A 20839-nucleotide genomic window follows, 5' to 3' on the forward strand; every position below is an offset into this window, starting at 1 on the left:
GGACATTTTGTAAAACACTAGCCATTACCCCCTTTTTGAATCACGCAGCGTGTTTAACAAACCATACTTATGTACGCTTAATTATTTCCTTTTGGACAATAATTATCAAAAAAAATTACGAAATTAATCTGACAACAAAAAAAAAAACTTATGATAAAAAAATGCAGCATTGTACTGTAGTCAAACTCCATAGAACGAATTAGCATTGCATATTCAAAACCTTTACCTGCACAAATTAAATCATCTGAAATCTCAACAAGTTCCCAGTGCAAAAAGGTCATCAGTTATATATCCAGCAAACAAGGATCCAAAACCAAAAATTCATCACCCACGACGACAGCCAGGAAGCTCCTTCTATCGTCATCACAGGCAACAACCAAATGTACCATATCAAGGCATAGAAAATTGGAACATCAATTTAATTTGCTAATGAACATTCCCTACATGACATGAAATCAGAAGAAAAAAACACAAAACTAAATTATTCAGTGACAGTATGCCTTATAGACCACGACTAACAAATGAACTATGACCTAATGGATATCCAAATCTTAATATTTTGCAACTTTATTTGGATAATTCTGCTGAAGAATGTGTTGCAGTAATACGGCTTGATTTGAGCTCTGACCTGCCTTCCAAATTTTGAAGTCGGGAGGAAAGTAGTCCGCATCACTCCAGGCCTTCAACAAAGCAATTGAAAATGGACCCTGTATGTTTCCTTGGGGATCAAAATAATGCCATATCGAGCTTCCCAGCTGGTCAGCAAAGATCCTCTCTCCGTCGCATCGCTCTTCATCTTCATCGTCACTTAAATCAATTACCTGTGGTGCCTGTACCCGCTTATCCAAGCCCTTGGTGTCTATGCTTCCATGCTTATTCTCGCCATTGCTCCTCTTTATGGACTCTGTTGGTTGTTCTTGAGATGTCGGTACCAGCTTACCCACCAGTTCCTGAAAGCCCTTGGTGTCAAGAGTTCCATGCTTTTTCTCACCGTTGCTCGTCTTTATGGGCTCTGTTGGTTGTTCCTTCCATTCTTGCCAGGAAATACCATGCACTTTTGCTGCAGAATAATCACGAGGATAAAGATCAATGATTAATTGCTTTTATAAATGTTTTTTTTTTTCCTTATATTTATCAATATTAGTTTCTTTTTTGAACCCTACACCCAATAATAATTAAATACAGTGACAAAAAGATAGATGGGAAACACTCTTTGAGCCAAAGATTAGAACCGCTGTGCACAAATAACTGCATCCACTAGAAAAAGAGCACTTTCCTACAGTACAGAGGCTTTCCAACCAAATAATAGAAACGATAACTTTTCACAGCACAAAGAAGCCCAAAAACGCACCCTTTCCCATAAGCATTCCACCTCCTAGCACACCTCCCTAGCACTACCCCCTTTTTTCTTTCCACCAAAAACCTTAAGCTCCCTACACGGTCTCGGTATGGACCAACATAAATCTGCCTCCTAGTCCACCAAAAAAAAAAAAAAATCCACCGGACAATGCAATAACAAATGATCCAAACTTTCTGGAGCCTTTCTTAAAAATTAATATTCATGGGTCCAAGATTAGGTTATACTGAGAGATGTGGGGCATGTCTGGCCAACCTGGGCTTGACATATTGATGAATTGCCTGCTTCTATACCATGTTAACTTGGAGCATCCAATCCAAAGCCAATTGGCCATAGGTGCAGATGCCCAGAAGTTGATACGTTGAGATGCATGGTTTAGAATACATAAGACAGAAGTTTTCATATTCTTGAGAACGCACCTTCAGAAATTATGCCAGTTGCAGTCCAAGTTAATAGATTTTTCTCTGCTGGTATATCACAAACAGGAGCTTCTGAGGCTCCTTTTATGATATCTCTTGTTGAACTTCGATTCTCTTCTTGTATTTCATCTGCACAATCCTTCGGTGCATCTTCGATCTCTAGTTCATCTGCAATGACTTCTGGAACCTCACGCAACAACCGTGCCTGTTCATCTGGAGTCTGAAGCAATTGCCTTCTTTCCAAGTACTCAAACAGCGTAAATATCAACCAAGTTAAGGATTCAATCAGAAGATTATTTCAATGTTAAAAGGTTGATTGGGCAATACTTCTGCAAATTAGGTAACATATTATGGAATATAAAAGAAGATATTTTGAAAGGATATTCTCGACGCCATCCCTTTTCATTGGCTCTATCAATTTGGTTCTGTAACAATGCAAGTTCTCTCGCAAGCCACTGAAACAAATCCACCACAAGATGAAGAAAGTTTCACACAATCAACCTCCACTTAACATCATAGGCATCAGAAGAAAGTCCAAGGTGAGTAGTGTCTAGCCCAACAATGGAGGCACCAATATTTTTTTTTTGTTGAAGGAGGCACCAATATTAAATAAGTAAAAGGTAATCAAATACTGCAAAGTCTTGTTTGAATAGTCGCTGAAATAAGAACCCAGCAGAACTGCAAAAATGTTTTGTAGAGCTAATATATACAGAACACATATTGTCCAAATTAAGAAACATTCTCAGATATGTACCTTAGATCAAATGGTAAATTATATGGAATACAAGTGTCATCACAATCTGAAACTAAATAACAACTAAATTACTTAATTCAGAATACTAGATCACACTATTAAACAAACACAATTTCTGTTAAGCAGCCTGGGTTATTCATTCATATCCAGCAACTTGCTATATATTTAGATAGAATCCACCATTTAAGAATAATCATAAAAACCTCAAAAGATGTATGTAACCTCAAACATCAATACGATTCAATGATATGAACCGTCCATTTGTTAAATTTCTATTCAAGGATCGAATACTACAAAGTCATTTAATTATCAACAAATAGATAGAAGAACACAATCTTTACAAATATTCAGGATGACAATCAGATGATCAAACAATCTCCCATATGCTAACTTTTTGCAAGGATGGTTCTTAAATAAAGATATAAACATTAGACAGCCTGGAACATTGGACTTCAGGTGGCTCTGACAGTGCAACCCACAAACATGTTGCGAGCTTAGGTCACATATTCAGACAAAACTCAACCTGATCAACGATTCAAATTCAAAGTATGGAGACAAAAGGTGGTTACATAATCTGGCATCCTAAGATTCATAAGAATCTTATGTTTCCAGACTGTCCGCCATGAGAACATTCTCATGTGTGTGTGAGAGAGAGAGAGAGTTTGTATGTGGAGTCCCTTAACAGGTCAAAGGGGATTGTATTGTTGGGCTACTGCCACTACTCTGCAATGGGTTCAACGAATTGATCCATCTAAGTTCAATGTTTTTTAAAGTATTACAAATATTAGGAATAACATAGTTAAATGTTACAATTTCATGATTAATGCAAAAGCTCACGCTAAAAAATTTCAATGGGCATCGACTGCCCCTAATGGGGCTATGCTAGAACCTGTATTATGCGAATACAGTATATCATATCCTTCTATTAAGGGATTCCTTCATTTGGCTAAAACAAGGGACATTGTTAGCACCCAACCACAAATTTTGTCCAACGATCTAAACCGTTTTTAGGTTTCACAACTTTCACTAGTGGAAACCGGGTGTTCATTATCAGATGTCCTCATTTGTTCATTACAAATAAAGGGTATTGTAAGGTGTAAAATGGAAACTTTTCGTGAGTTGTGCATTGAAGGAGATATTTTCTTCCTCCATAAGGTTGCCCAAAAGTGTGCACCAGCGCACATTGCCCCCAAGTATCTATTATCATTAAGAAAAAAGAGAGAAAGGAAGGACGAGCGAGAGGAGAGTTTCATTTATTTAGGGTATTTATTGTTTATCGTTTATTTAAAGTATTTATGAACATTGTCGGAAACTTCAACATATTACAACAGGGAGAATTTAAAACATGGGGTGAAATTTCAAGAGCAAGTGAGTCCAAATTCATTCATGGGGCAAAGTGCACATGGGCTATAATTCATGGGGACAGATTCATTTGGTGACACCGTGACACACATAAATCTATCTATAATTGAATACTTACATGCTTCATTATATCCTCATGCAATATCCGGACCTTCTGCTGAAGCTCCACCTGTCAAAAGTAGAACAAGCTTATTAACAAGATTGCACGTGTAGTGAAACATAAAGAATAGAAGGAAAAAAACTAGAGAGAATATGTTTGTCAGAAAAAAAATATCTGATTAATCAATATAACGGTCAAGAGAAATAGAAGTCTACCACCAAGAAAACCAAGATTACAATGCTCAGCAGCTGACTATGTTCATGGAGAAGAGAATCCACAAATTAGCAGTAATGATTATAAAGGGTACTATGCCGTCTAGGGTGGTAAAAATTAGCATCTGCTAATATATTGAACAACAAATTATAGTCTTTATTCCATTTGTATTATTTCAAGCAATGAATATCTTTGCTTCATGGTGGCCTCACAATGCTGCCCACCTGCAACCTCTTTGCACTACGGTGCTTAACATGAGGTTAGGCAGACCAAGTCCTATGTAATACTCTGAGAAGTATTTTATTTAGGACTAGCTTAGTAAACATTAGCAGATACTTTCAAAGCACATCTCTGATACATACTCCTGTAATTAATAAAACTGTGGTTTCCGTTAAAAAATATATAAATTCCATTACGAATCAAACCCTAAACCCTAAACCTATATATATATATATATATTCCATTACGAATCAAACTCGATGTCATAGTGAAGCGTTCGTAGGAGAAACTTTATTATTCGCCAATTCGGTGCCTTCTTTCCTTTTTAATAGGATAATAAAAATTTCACTTATACAGAAAACTATTAGAGTTCAAAAGGTAAAGTTCAAAACAAAATCCAACAAAAAGTGAGCTAAGAAAAGAGGTGCCCTAATTCATCACTCAAACAGCCACCTCAATATCTGAGCCTTCGCTTTTACAATGGAGCGTTATACCGTTCAAAAACTCTAATGTATCTTCCTAGCCACTAGGATCAGAAACGGACAGCTTACCACAAAAGACTGCGGTAAAAACTACTGCAGTGAATGATAAAAGAATCTCCGACAGACAGAACATTAACGAAAAAACCTATTAGTAAGATCCTCAGCACAGTTTGCATCCATCTAACCTCACTTAAACCAAACAGAATAAATGATTTAGTTTCTCCCTTAAGCGCATTCAACACTTGTTTCCAAAAAGTTTCCATGTCCGGTTCATCAGGGCCAGGCTACAAGACTAGAGATAGACGAGACCGTTACAAGCCACTAAATACACGTGAAACTTAAACATGACAAAAATATGAAACACGAGACATGTTGCCCAACTCATTATCTGATTTCAGGGACATCTATGATAAAAGTACATTTGACCAACTGATTTTCATATCAGTATGCCAGCGACACCTATTAAACCAAAGGAATACAACTGTTTTAGGGCATTGAAAGAAGGCAAATTATGGGGCCTGTAACCGGGGGAAGAGGGAGGGGAATGCTTCTTGACGGGCATTGTTTCTTCAATGTTTCCGGAATACTGACTACATTTTCATCAACTCCAACAGAACAGAAACTTTTAAAGGGAAAAATCAATGAAAGTTACCACTGTAAGGCTCTTGAGCAAGCCCTCTTTTATTCTGTGACGCAAATCCTCGCATTCCTCCTGCAACAGAAATGATCAATAAAACATTTCGGAGATTGTCTGTTAGCATTTCCTACATTTTCAGCAAGACCGGGACTTTATGAAGAAATGAATACCTGCGTGAAGTTATCATTGGAAAGCTGCGAGATTGGGACCTCTTTGACGAGGGCGAGGCCGGAAAGGCAAAGCAGAAGAACTCCGGAGGAGGAGGAGGCGGCGGGCGGCTTGTTGAGAGCAGTAACTTGGAGTAGCAGGTGAGAGTTTTTCTGCAAGTAGTCATTGGGGTCCGACTTGATTCTCACAAAGCTTCCCACAACCTTACCCTCATTCTCCTTTTCCTCATTGAGGAGAAGATGCTCCACCAAAGACCTCTTCAAATACACCAACTTTATGTTCTCCGGAATCACCGCCGCAAAGCAGCTTTTTGGGGGTCCCACTCCCACTCCGCTCCGCTCCCGCTCCCACTCCCATTCCCAATCCCAATCCAAAACCACCCTCCTCCGTGAATCTCTTAGTCTTTTTTTTCTTCTGCTTCCGATGATTGCCGTCGCCGTAGTCTTCTTCTACCTGTTCTGCACTGACATTGAGATTAATGTTTAGGGGGCGGTCGTTGCCGTCGCTGTCGTCGTCAGAAGAGGAATCGTCCTCCATGTTGTCGGCGAAATGCTGCTGAAGCAACTCGTAGATTTTGACACGGCCGATGGTTTTCCGGCCGAAGAGGAGGAAGAGGCGGTCGTCGCAGACGATTCTCTTCTTCTTGGTCGGGTGCTGAAGCTGATGCTGCTTCACGTAGTCGGTGATGATCGATTCGACGTCGTATTGGGAGATTTTGTGGGTCGTGTCCCTCCCGATCGATTCCAGAAATTGAAACAGCCGCCTCGACCCCCACCCCTCCAAATCAAAATCCTGTTGCTTCCTCGACCGCGGCCGCTTGCTGCTTCCTCTGAATGGACTCGGAATCGGACGCGAACCAGGACTCGGACTCGGACTCGGACCCGAACCAGGACTCGGCTCCGCCATCCAACTGAAGGGATCCATTCGGGTCCCTAAATCAAAAAGTCGTCTTCTTTTTTCAGTACTCCAAACTCCGGCAGTGGAGCCGCTCACTGACTCACTAACTCGGTCCCAGGGGCCTGAGTCACTCTGTAACTGACTCGCTCACTCCCAATGACATAATACAGTAACCCACTGACATTGCCTCTGCCTCCGTCCCTCTCTGGAGCAGAATGAAACGCTTTATAAGCGGCGGCAGGTGGCTGTCTGTAACCGTCACACCGCAGCAATTTGGCAATCTACCAACCAACAGCAGATTGCCACATGTTGTTTTCGCCTCTTCAATTCATTTCTTTTTATTGTATTTTTTTTCAAAATTTGTGAGTTCAAACAGGCGAATCTGAAGGACGAAGGATGAAGAGAAAAAACTGTACTTTCACAATCTATGTAGCGTTTTCCATATTATATTTTATATAAAAAATGGTCCCTCTGAAGAATTATGCGGCACAATTGCACAACTTTTCGTTTGGACCATCTCTAATCTTTAGTCTACAACCTAAAATTTTTAGTTCATAAACAATTTTTTTACTCCAATTGTTATGATTTAAATTCTTGAGCCTGAGATTATTAAAGAACGAAGCCTTTAAAGGAAGGGATTCTCATTTTTCAAAAAAAAAAAAAATAGGGACACCCTCTTGACATTTAGATTTGGTTTTAATGAAATCCTGTAGTTAAGATTTTGTGGCATGTGATTTAATTTCAACCACAAAATTTCATTAAAGTCAAATCTAATGGCTTTCCTTAAAGAGACTATATTAAAGAATAAATTTAGGCTAAGTTTTTCTTTAAAGTAATTTTTTTTTTAAATTATGTTCACTATCATAATTTAATTTTATGAAAATTTTTAACCTAAAAGTACTTAAATTTTCATAAATATTGAAAAACTACTAAATTTGGATGAATTTTAAGTTAAATATATATTTTTTATTATTTTAGCCGTTGAATTTAAATTTGGGTCGTTAGACCTTTTTTTTACCATTAAATTTGATTAGATTCGATCTCAGCCGTTAGATTCAATAAATTCTGTGAGACATGCCCATGTGGATGGGGTTCCGTTGGTGGTGCCCACACCATTTTCTAGGCTAAATCATGGGAGGAGGAATTTGGCTTTTAGCTTTTAACCCACACATTTAGCATGGGTTGAGTTGGATTGAGGGGAATAAAACCTAAAAAATAGCATTTAGTCCAAGGTTGGATTTGGTCTTACTAGAAGAGACGTATGTGGGATCTGACATAATATACTCTTTTGTCACCTGTTTTATCGCTTAATAAGTGTTCAAAAATTAGTTGCGTATTTTTTAAGCAGGTGATAAGTAATTATCGGGAGAATAACGTCATTAAGACTCTATTTTAGTTGCAAAAAATCTTTTCAATAATAAATGACAATGATATTTTATTGTAAAATGTATTTGGTACTAGAAGAGAAGTATGTGGGATCTGACATAAGATACTCTCTTGTCATTGGTTTTATCACTTGATAAGTGTTCAAAATTAATTGTGTATTTTTTAAACACGTGATAAGTAATTATCGGGAAAATAACGTCACTAAGACTTTAGTTTAGTTGCAAAAAATATGATATTCTATTGTAAAATGTAATACGACCAAGGGAAAATTTGATGAGTCCAATTTTGTGAATGAATATTAGGTATAATCCAATTTTGTTTGATTGTTGGGTTAGGTCCACTAATTCATTGTCCAGGTCTAATTAATTTATTCTTTTACCAATTTAACCCCTAAGTTGATCAGTAAATTAATGTATAATTATCTTTTCTTAAATTTTTGTAATTATCTTGTGCTTAATTATAGGATTAACGAAAAGAGTTAAAGATTGTTTCTTTTCAGACTCTTCTTCCCGCCGTATCTCGTGTTTTATTTTGTTTTTAATCAACCTCTCACAATGTTTCTTTTTAATTTTTGTTAAACTTACAAGATTTTTTGTATATGAGGTTTTAAAATATTTCTTATAAGATTTGTGGTAAATAAACGCATTTAAGGATTCAAAATTCAAAATTCAAAATTCAAAATTTAAATTTAAGGAACTTAAATATATTTTTATTTTTAAAGGGCAGAATGGATGTAATCAAAATCAAATGAAGTTTTACTCAATCTAAAAACAGTTCAATTTTTTAGACCTGGATCAAAATACCCCAACTAACTAATTTGTGACATCTCACACCGCCTAGGGGAGTGATCCTTATATGTATATTCTCATCTCTACCTAGCACGATGCCTTTTAGGAGCTCAATGGCTTCGGGTTCCATGGGAACTACGAAGTTAAACGAGTAACACGCAAGAGCACTCCCATGATGAGTGACCCACTGGGAAGTTCTCGTGCGATTCCTAGAAACAAAACTGCCCCTACTTGAATGAAAGCTTTACGCCAAGTCCTTTTTCTTATTCCTTACTCTATTGGCTGGCTCACGGGACTACCACCACCATAACACAATATTGTCCGTTTTGGGGCGTGGTCGGGGCCCAAAGAGAACAATATCGTGCTACGGTGGTGGAGCGGGGCCGGGAAGTGTTTTCCCCCGGGCCGGGATGTGACAATTTGGTATCAAAGCCTAATCCTGGGCGTGGTGTGTCGACGAAGACGTCAGGCCCCTAAGAATGGTGGATTGTGACATCCTACATCACCCAATGGAGTGATCCTTATATGTATATTCTCATCTCTACCTAGCACGAGGCCTTTTGGGAGCTCACTGACTTTGGGTTCCGTAGGAACTCCGAAGTTAAGCGAGAAGGGGGCTAGAGCAATCCCATGATGGGTGACCCACTGAGAAATTGCTCGTGAGTTCCCAAAAACAAAACCGTGAGGGCATGGTCGGGGCCCAAAGCGGATAATATCATGCTACGGTGGTGGAGCGGTGCCGGGAAGTGTTTTCCCCTGGGCCAGGATGTGACAAATTACTTTTGAAGTTGGCTACTTGGAGGGAATAAGTAAACTTTTCTTAGAAGGATTAGATCGGGAAACACGTTTCCAATTTCCTATTTGAAATTTCACAATCGAATCGGTAACACAATTTTTAAATTTGAAATTTTCAGAATTTCATATGTTTTACAAGTTTTTTTAATATTCTCAATTTTTTTATATGTAATTAATTTTTCTTTCTAAATATTTGGTATATGTTATGTATAGATTCAAGTAATTTTGTAGTATGCATAGAAATGGGAAGTTTTTGGTAGTTTTTTTAGGTATAAGTTCTGAACTCTTTATAAAGTTTCAGATCGAAAATTCATAATTATCATAATTACTAAATGCATTCAGATTTCCGTTCCAATTTTTCGAAAAATATTCAGACTCGAATTTTTGCTGCATTTGCATACTCTTAGAGATCCTCTTACGAATAATTTGTGAGAAAAGCAGTTAACTTAAAAGTGCTTATAAGTCATGTTGATGTTTAAAATTGGCTTAATAGCAAGGTTACCTCTCAAGATTAAATGTTATGCAATTCTTCCAAACCAGCTCAGTGTGATGGAGCATGTCGTGGGGGACATTATTCTGGTACCGATCAATGGTCTTCCGATACCTAAGTTAGTCGAGTATTCGAGAGCAAATTGTATAGAAATAGATGTTCGGATGTTCGATAATCTCACTGAGTCCCACATCACGCGAGAGAGACGAGATACAAGTTGGGAAATGCCTTGGTCACTAAGCAATCGGTCACCATATGAGAGAGCATGAGTAACAACAAAACAAAAATGGCGACCAAAGTTAGAAAGCTCTGGCTACCTTCTTCCCAGCATTCATGCTTTTAACAGTTACTCCCAAGACAAAACTTGTACCGATTAGATTTGGATGTCGGTGACCAAAATCTGCGGAAAAGGAAATCAGTCAGACATCGATCTTCAAAAGCATATATTTAAGGAACAGAAGCTAACTCAAACTATACTGTGAAGCTAATGATATCGCCCCTCATCGATGTCAAAGAAGAGCGGTACATGAAGAGACTTACACTGCAAATAACTGAAATCAGCTACTTTCACCGCCTATCATTTACTTGCCACAGTAATAAATAGAATTATAGAACCCTCTCATTTAGCCTGTTGGTATTCTGCGTCATGAAAGAAAACCGATCAGTATTCAGTAGAGAACAACATAGATAGTACGATTAACTGCACATAAGTTTCAAAATCGAGACCAAGCTAGACATCCTTTTCCATCTTTCACTAGAGGCAGCAGCATCTTTGAGATGAGAACGACGTGGATTGTCAGAAGTTAAAATGTAAGCTGAATTTTCTGTTGCTTCAGCTACCCAAAGGTAATTCGTTTCGTCCTTTTCTCTCTTGGTCAGATTACAAAACCCAACCTGTAAACAGGAAACGTAGAAGATCAAAACACAAAACAAGAGTGGTAAATGGTGACAACAATTTTAGTATGATAGTAACCCCCGCGACTCGATGTCTACAGATGAAAACCAACTTTTGTAAGGGTACTTGATAAACTTCTTGTTCTAGGCAAGGACCTCTGAGGAGGGCCTGCATTTTGTTATGGTCATGTGTAGATGTGGAGTCGATTGCCTTCTATCTAGTTACCATCCGGGTATAGAACTAGGGGGCAGTAGATTCAGGGGGCGTTTGATTGGCTGTACTAGAACTGAATTGGGCTATTTAACACTAATCTAAGTTTGGTCCAAACACAAGAATGAGGGGCCTAAATCGAACCAACCCAACCCAAACCCCAACCAAAGCCAATTCCTACGATTAGTGCATGTCAAGCCAATTTCATGTGTCAATCGTGACCTCAGTTTTAAAATTTTTATAACCATAACTAAGAGCTCCCTTCTCCCTCCTTATATTTAGGAGCTCAAAGACGAATCTCTATCTTAAGAGGTGGATAGGAAGCATGATTGGATTTTTTATTTTTTATTTTTTTTAAAGTCCTCCCTAAATTCTAGTTAGGAGCTCATCTAAGGAGCACGTTGGAGATGCTTTAATGAGTTATACTACTTAATAGTGAAGATGGAAATATTATAGTTCTCATTAAAGAAACAAGAAGGATGTTCCCAAGCGCAAATACAAACATAAGACCTATGTGATTATACGTGTCAACTGTTGGTTACAATATGTTTAGGTATATAAAATGCAGACCTAAAACTTGTTTTTAGACTCGATCTATTCAAACTTTGATTAAAAGAAACAAAAAATGCCACCTTCGTATTGTATTTCAAAATATTAATTGTGCCTGACACAATTATTTGAATCAATGACGTTCTGAAATTAACTGAGAAGAAATATTACATACAGTAGATCCTGCGAGGTTATAATTTATAGAAGCATTTGAAACATTGTCAATGTATGGTGAGAGAAGCAGATTGCAAGTAGAGAATTACATTATCCTTCCGATTGTAATTCAGATTTGGAGTCGTCTGTCACAAACACCCACTGTTTCTTTTGGCGAGCAGCAATATCAAATTCACTAGATAACAATCCCCCACAACCCAACAAAAAAAATAAACAATGGGATGTTAGATCCAAAATTTTCACTAAAAATTATGTAGTCTAGTTTACTTGTAAGCAATAATTTTTAAATTTTATAAATTACGAGTTCATATCAAATCATTCATCAATATAATAACTTTTACGAACTGTAAATCCGTTAAAATCTCATAGAAGGTGATGGATTTGTTAGTTCTTAAAATACATATATAACTCTTCGAATTCATCGAAATCCACATCACCGTTTATATTCCTTCAAAATCAAGTTTTGATTGATTAACATTTTTTTCAAGGTCTGATTGATTAATATTTAATACACCTGAATTTTCATAGATTTATATAAAATTTTAATTGAATAAGATTTTTAACCTCTTTTAATTCATTTCGTTTGGAAGTGAGAGGTCTTAGGTTCGAATTTCGTAGATGGCGAATTCAATACTATGTTACTCATTGTATGACTTAGTTGAACTCCCTCCTCTTAGTATAAAATTATCGATGTACTAAAAAAAAAAAACATGTACATACTTGTCTTAATGTCACTACAATCAATTGCTAGAGACCTCCATTCTCAATTTTAGCAGACATAATATATACCGATCTCTTCGAAATACAAATATTCACTTAAATAATCTTACGATTGGAAACAATTTTAGAATATCTCTACGATCTAAGTAAATCATATTTTTCTCCCAACTCACTTGGATTACGTCTTCATGTTTGTGGTTGTCATTCAAGGACCACTATTAAAATTGTTAGGTTGTTTTTAATCAGCAGTCTTGTCTATGGACCGGCAGACTGTATTGTCCTGAAAGAATTTGCTTCTTCTACGAGTTACAGAATGAAGAGATTTAAGTAAGGAACGTATTCGCACCACTATTTGTTTATGCAATTATTTATACACGTTTATGTAGAGCATATTTCGTAATGTATTTTAACGATTCAAATCATCTATCTTTTAAGTCTTTCTTTAAATATCATGTCTACCAAAACTCACCCGAATATGAAACTATATGACAGTTGGATTAAAGGTTCAGGATTTTTTTTGTAGAATTGTATTCGTCTATTTTGTTCCTTGTAAATAAATGTCATAATAGTTTTAGATTTACATAATTCTTTGTAAGAATAATCTATGAATGTTGTTTTAAAATATAAATATTTCGAATCATTAAAATACATTACACAGAGACCCACAAAAATGTGTTAAAAAAATTATGTAAAATAGGTGATGCTACACGTCCGACCTTTTAAATAATATGTCATCCATGTTGTTCAATCTAGCTATCAATATTCATATCTCTGTATTTATGATAAATTGGAATATAGCATACAGCTAGACAAATTAAAGTTGAATAATTCCAGTACCTTAAGCATCTCGAGAAGACCTTGAACTAATGATTAATGAACACCTAAACCAAAGAAAATGACCTTCATGTCTACCTGATACATAACAAAGCTGTTCACCCTATAATATATGCGTCCAATAGCGGCCAGCTTTAATTTGTTAGTTGTTGAGATTTGTCTTACTTTGGGAATGTACAAAGTTTGTTATATGCTTATATGGTCTTAAGCTACTTTCTATATTACCAATTGGTTTTATGGTGGAATCTCAATTCATCATGGTATTAGAGCCAGTTTGTCCTCTTGTGAAGCCAAACAGCCACACGCGCTCCGCGCCACCCAGTTGTTGTCTATGTGTAGGTTTGAAAATCGACCACACGTGCGGAAACGTGTTGAGATTTGTCCCACACTTATAAGGGACAAGGTTTGCTATGTGCTTATATAATCTTTGATAACTTTTCATATTTTCAATTGATTTTATAGTAAAACCTCAATTTCACCATTAATAAGTATTTATTTGGCTAGCGCCTCGTATTACCCCCTCTTACTATTAATTTCACGATCTAAACTATTTATTTTTAGGTATTAATTTATGAGAAGATCGTCTCTTCAAATATTCACCAAAATCAGAGGGTTGTATCTGACCGTGACAATAAAAAATAGACGGAATGACGTTGGAAAGAATCGAAATGTTCAAGGCAATAAGTATAGGGTTAACCGGTTGAGAGAAATTGTTTTCCATTATAGGTTTAAATAAATAGAGAAGGCACTTTTTTTTTTTTTTTTTTTTTTTTTTTTTTTTTTTTTTTTTTTATTTTTATTTTTTAAGGCTTGTTATATTAAGGTTGTTTTGGCTAAAATGATCTTTGAGATTTGTATAATACATCATTTTGGTTCATGAGATTTGAAATCAAAGTGGTGCCTGAGATTGTCCGCTATCAATCATTTTGGTTATTCTGTGCAAAATTATGTTAGATAAGGATCAAAATAACAAATATACCTCAATTTAATAAACAATGGGCCAAAATGATTTGATAAAAATTAAGGGTATTTTGGTCATTCTATTCTTATTTAATGGAGATTTTTCAATGAAGGACCAATATGATTGATGGTGGACAAACTCAGGGACCAAAGTGAGGAGTAATGCAAATCTCATGGACCATTCTAGCTAAAAAGCCTTATATTAACACCCCATATATTGCTGATATAATATCAAGTTTAGATAAATATCATATACAAGATTAAAAATTGATTTTAGTCTCTAAACTCTATTTAATTTTAGTATATACAATCAATGTCATTTTTCTGTCCTTTTTATTTTTTTTTTTATAATTTCTTGGCGCCCTGAGTTAAATTTATGAAAAATATTGTAAATTCTAGTACTCATTTGAAATTCAAATAAATTTGCATTTATTTATTGACATTTGCATCAACAATTTATGGTAAGTAACTTATACAAGAAAATATTTAGGTATGTTTTACCAAAAAAAAAATTTAGGCATGAACTTTTCAATACACTTACATAAGAAAATAATTAGAGAAAGTTAAACAAAATAATCTACTTAAGAGTTTCCACTTTTAATAAAGAGGAATACTTACCACCTACATCATAGTAGTAAATATCGACAAGATTACGAACGTACCAATTATCACCACACGATTCTGAGAGTAAAATTGGGGCAAATGATAAAGCAAAGGTAATAATATCAGCAATGTGTAAACACACACGGTAACAATATAAAAAAGGCGACCCTAAGCCAATATGACTTCCTATTTTGTGAGAGTCGGAGGAAAGAATGTTACCCTTACTTTGCAAGTAACTGTTTCCAAGACTCAAACTTGTGACATTTCGGTATAGAATAAAAATAAACAACTTTTCCTTGTGTCAAGACAGAAGCAAATTAAGATTGACATGGATGAAGCTTTTTAACCGATCACATGTTTCTCATAAATGCAGTTGAAGGAATATGAGCAGAGTAACAAACACAATCATGCAGCTCCCACGTACCTGTAGGAGAGAATAGAAGTGGATACCCCACGAAACCAAACAGTCTTAGTTCAACTGCCATTCATCAATCATGCATTGAATTGCAGAAAATCAAGCGTAACCACGTATATATCGAATTCAGCAACTTGAAGAAGAAGATCAGAAGAATCTGTTATACGGATAGGATTGATTCTAGTCTCTTAAGGTACACAGAAAATTTGGGTGGTCCGTCCATTATCCATGTTCATAGTTTTTTTTTTAAAGAGTATCCATTCATTAGTTTAATTTTCATATAGTAAATGCTTATATAATTATCTTTGTTAGTAATATTAATATATATCTCTGTCTTTTGTATTTTCCTTCAAGTGATATTACAAGTTAAATATATCTAAATTGCGAAAAATGTGATTCGAACTAGATACATAAAGGAGCACATATCTTTACTCAACTCGACTAAGCCTAGTTCCGCACTAAGGTTTCTTCCCTTATGTTTTGCTTCATGTATCATTTTCGCGGGGTATTAAATAAATATTAATTATTCATGGGATATTTATGTGAATTCACTTAATTGTGAGCGTCAGTGCTGTTACTTTTAGCTACCTGTGAATTGTGAACATCAATCACTGTACAGTATGTGCTGTGCTGCACTGTGTAATACCTGGTAGTAACCACTTGCATATATAATTTCTGTTGCATTTTGGTATTGAGGTATTTTATAAAAAATGGGTATAAAAAAAAGCTGAGCTAAAAAAAAATGTTTGGTAAACATTTAAAAACAGCTTATTTTCATAGTTTTGGATAAATAAAAACTGAAAACGTAAAACAATAAAAAATGAGCTTATCCTCACAGCACAGCAGAAACAATTTTTTTTCTTCAAATCACAGCAATACCAAACCAACCTCTAATTACACCGATATTTTTTAAATTTAACCACCTGCACAGCTCACTAAGTATTGGGTTTTATTTACAAAAAGCCTCGATATTGTTAGTAGTGAAACTGTTCATCTATAAGTAGTAATCCATTTTGTCATGTTCTGATTGCATTTTTCAACATATATGTACGTAAAACTGTAATCGATTCCGGTTCTTCTTGCTCTCTTCAAGCTGTCACTTTCTATTAGTCTGTGGTTTATTTTATACCATAATCTTGATAAATACTTGTGTGAACATTCTGCATTCCGTGCAGATGAGATATAAAGGCTACAAGCTGCATTATTGGCTCAGAAATTTTTATACATTGCGCCGTCATATCGTATCTTGTCAATATTTAATCGATAATTTATTATCCGGCGCTGTAGATATGGCAATTGGTATAGGGTTCCACAGACTTCGGATTTTTTTCCTAACTCTCTTAATTTAAATGAGTATAAATATATGTATGTTGGTTCAGTTCTGAACTCACTACTCAGGGAACCGACAGACTTCCTGAGACTGAGGCACCTAGCTAGCTTAAAAACATTGATAATTAGGAAGGAAGGAAGGAAGGATCAAAGCATTAACCATGGATGAAATCGGTGTCCATAACCCCCTTCTTCTTCCAAGCCAACCTTCTCGACGTGCCTTCGTCCGGAAGATACCTCTTTTCGTAACCTTGGCGAAATGGACTCTCAAGATCACAATGTGGGTGCTTTTCATTTCATGGGTGGTTTTCATTTTTCTGTTCCCTCTAGGCTCTGTGCAGACATTATTTGGTGACTGGATTGTAGCCACCGATGGAACTCTTTACGGGACTACAGGTTTGTTGGCAGGCATTTGATCAACTCATCATTGCCTCCTTTGCTCTTCTTTTCACCTAAAACTAAAATTAAAGTTAACTTTGGAATCGGATGCAGGAACCCTGCTCCTTCTGTTCAACGGTCCTCTTCTTGTTATTGCCTTGCTTTCGATAGTATTTCTTGCTATCTCCGGAGAAGAAGAGCTCCCCTACAAGTATATCTATTGATTTCTTTTGAAAAATACATTGATCGCTGCTTTCCTTTACCAGCTGCTGTTCTGCCTTTACTTTAATCAGATTGATGAGTATATATATACGTCTTCACGTTTTGGTGTTCTAGTTCAATCATATCACTTGAATGTTCACCCAATCGATGCTTTATTGTGTAATGTATGAACTGTTTATGCAGGAAGAAGAAGACTTCAGAAAACCCGAGTTTCCGCTTGTGGACATTCCCAGTTCTTGTGGATGGACTATTTGGGGTTGTTTCTGCTGCTGAGTTGATTGGGATTTTACTCTTTGTTGTGTATACTATGTGGTCTGTGTCCTATTATGCCGTGAGCATTCTCGACAAGATCCCTGGTGCCTTAAGTCTTAAAGCACAAAGGTATAATATCTACCTATACATGAGTTAAGGGACTATAGTTGCCTTGCCTGTAAAATTCGTAAGCAGATAAACCAATTAGCTAGATTCGTGGAATTCACCATGATGCGTATGTGCTCGTGTGTGTGTATATTAAGAGCAGCTTCTTAGCAGGAATCCCGTTTTACTATAGATGGAGAGCATAGTATTCTTCTTCGTCTAGGTGTCTAATCACTTACCTTTTAAATGACACATGTTCTCTGCAAATGACTGAGAAATTGAGAATCTCAGTTTATAACGTCGGAAAATTACCTTCTTTACTTATGTATAATGTTGAAAATCTCTGATAAATTAACCAGCAATTCTGTTTGTTGCCCCTTTCCCTTTATTCTCTTGTAGCATGTCATGGTGAATTGTCAGAGTAAACTTATGTGCTCTTGTCTCTTCGGGTTCAAGATTGGTTTAGTTTGCTGATGGTTGTCCTTGTTTACTTGAACTTGTCAGTTGTTTGTTCCTGGCAGTTTTCGGGGCATACTTAGCCTCGAGTGGGATGTTTTGCTTGGCATTTTTGTTCCTTCCTATTGCAAGGGGATCAGTTCTTCTTCGCCTTATAGATATCCCTTTGAGCATGCTACAAGATATCATGTATGGCTGGGACATCTCACGATGTTGCTCTTTACTCTCCATGGACTATGTTACATAGCGGAATGGGCAATGGAGGGCGATCTCCTTGCTAAAGTGAGTGTTCATGCCAAAGAAAGATTTAGTCGCATATAGGATGCTCGAGTGCATATTTAAAGTTTCGATTATTGATTTGATGCAGATATTGGAGTGGAGGGAGATTGGTGTTGCAAATCTTGCAGGAGTAATCAGCCTTGCTGCTGGTCTGTTGATGTGGGTCACATCGCTCCCTCCAGTTAGAAAGCTGAATTTTGAGTTGTTCTTCTACACTCATCAACTATATGTCATCTTCATCGCCTTCTTGGCTATGCATGTTGGTGATTTCCTTTTCGCCTGTGCTGCCGGAGGCATATTTATTTATATCCTTGATCGTTTTCTGAGATTCTGCCAATCGCGAAGGACTGTTGGTGTAATCTCGGCCAAGTGCCTTCCATGCGGAACTGTAGAATTAGTCCTCGCAAAACCTGAAAGTAAATATTTTTCTTCGCACGCACGTTTGCTTGTTTCATATTCTGTTATACCATACGAGTAACAATTTGCTCTTGACACCATATTTTAGATCTGCAGTACAACGCGCTCAGTTTTATTTTTCTTCAAGTCCGGGAACTGTCATGGCTTCAATGGCATCCTTTTAGCGTTTCATCCAGTCCTCTGGACGGTAAGTATCACATTTCCGTCCTCATCAAGGTTCTTGGGAAATGGACAGAAAATCTTCGAGAAAGATCTTGAAAAATTCAGAGGCTGAACAACAACAAAGCGCGCTCTCTTGCACGCCTCCTACGACACTAACAGTGTCTGTTGAGGGGCCTTATGGGCATGAGATACCATACCACTTGGTGTATGTACTCTCAAGTCTCTCAATTGTTTTGATCACAATTTTTTTTGTATCATACTCCTGTTTGACTAATTTATATATTGTTCTTTTAATTAGGTATGAACATCTGGTCTTAGTAGCGGGCGGCATTGGGATTTCGCCTTTCCTGGCTGTCCTGAGTGACATTGTCCACTGTGTTAAGGAAGGGAGATTGTGTCAAGTACGAAATATTTTGATTGTCTGGGCTGTCAAAACATCAAACTGAGCTTCCTCTTCTTTCAACCATTGACATGGACACAGTTTCCAGTAAACTAAATATTCAGACTCTAATTTACGTCACTCGGGAATCTGGTCCTCCGTTGGTATGTTTGTTTACATATCGGTTTCGTTGTATTTCCTATGAAATGTGTTTCGTTCAGCTGTTCTTTGACATTTAGTTTGATTGCTGCTTGCAGGAAGAGGGTCAAGTTCCGAACAGCGCGCTGGAGTTTCCTGCTCGTTGTCCTCCTAGGCTGAAAAGGTGTAGCATGTCTGTTTTGGTTGGTACCGGACATAATCTATGGTCCGGACTATATCTCATCTCATCGACGGCAGGCTTAGTTATCATATTGGGTTTGTTGGATGTCTTGTACATAAACCCGTACCGTATATCTGCATGGTGGTACAAAGGGCTTCTGTTGCTGCTCTGTATGATTGCAAGCGTGGTCGTCTTTGGGGGTCTTGTGGTTGGTTTATGGCATCTTTGGGAGCGAAAAATTTCGGTACAGGATCAATGTGAAGATGATGCTTCAGATGTATATAAGGCGGAGCATGAAGAAACTGTAGGTCGCAGTGATTCAAATGAGCACCGAGAAAATCTTTCAAAGTTAACCGGCATTCGTTATGGTGCAAGGCCGAACTTCAAAGGTATGCCCCCTCCCTGAAATGTTGAATTGACGTATATTTCCGCAGATGCCAAAGATCGACGAGAGAAACTTGTTCCGATTAGTACATGTTCTGATTACTTGTTACTGAATGCAGAAATTTTTGGAACCATATCCAAGGATTGGGGTAGCGTCGATGCGGGCGTCATTGTCTGTGGTCCTCCAAGTTTTGAATCAAGTGTTGCCAAAGAGATCAGGTCACACAATTTGAGGAGACAACGCGACGATCCTATCTTCCATTTCAACAGTCACAGTTTCGATCTGTAGCCGTAGCCGTAGCAGTAGCCTATACATACAAATTTATATGGTTCTATAACCTAATGCGGTCCTCTTATTGGACTACAGTATGCTGTATGCGTAACAATAAGTATCGACAACGACTAAAAAAAGGACGATCCCAAGCCAATAAAGCTTCCCAGCTTTATAATGGAATAGAAGAAAAATGTTCCCTAAGATCTGGAAGTTCACAACGCAGGTTTCATCTAGATTCCGTAACGCAAGATTCAGCCTTGCCTTGTTTTACTAATCATTATGGTGACAACTTCTCCAGGAAGTTCATAATCCAACTTGACTCATCATTTAACTTATACTAAACGAGTAACAAACTCTTTCCGCGTCGTTATTAGCTCATATGTGATATAATCAACAGATAATCATTCTATCATCTTCACAATACGTAATGTAGACGAGGGTCCATTTAAACAAGTC

The 20839-nt window shown here is 37.0% G+C and overlaps 2 protein-coding genes across 2 annotated transcripts; one reads left to right on the plus strand and one right to left on the minus strand.

Annotated features, from left to right (window-relative positions):
- Window positions 1–398: 398 nt before the first annotated feature.
- On the minus strand, window positions 399–7070 carry LOC103967919 (uncharacterized protein At5g08430). The gene is given in 7 exon segments (XM_009381247.3): window positions 399–1060; window positions 1777–2033; window positions 2161–2231; window positions 4011–4061; window positions 5559–5618; window positions 5714–6047; window positions 6049–7070. Coding segments are annotated over 7 exon segments (1869 nt in total). The 5' UTR covers window positions 6636–7070; the 3' UTR covers window positions 399–551.
- A 9567-nt stretch (window positions 7071–16637) lies between these two features.
- On the plus strand, window positions 16638–20584 carry LOC103967917 (ferric reduction oxidase 6). The gene is given in 12 exon segments (XM_009381246.3): window positions 16638–17152; window positions 17249–17345; window positions 17540–17737; window positions 18218–18327; window positions 18330–18451; window positions 18537–18864; window positions 18954–19117; window positions 19120–19232; window positions 19326–19470; window positions 19472–19570; window positions 19664–20114; window positions 20229–20584. Coding segments are annotated over 12 exon segments (2232 nt in total). The 5' UTR covers window positions 16638–16917; the 3' UTR covers window positions 20399–20584.
- Window positions 20585–20839: the final 255 nt, after the last annotated feature.

The sequence above is a fragment of a genome, unplaced genomic scaffold (assembly GCF_019419815.1).
Source record: "Pyrus x bretschneideri cultivar Hongxiangsu unplaced genomic scaffold, Pyrus_bretschneideri_v1 Contig1, whole genome shotgun sequence".
Lineage (NCBI taxonomy): Eukaryota > Viridiplantae > Streptophyta > Magnoliopsida > Rosales > Rosaceae > Pyrus > Pyrus x bretschneideri.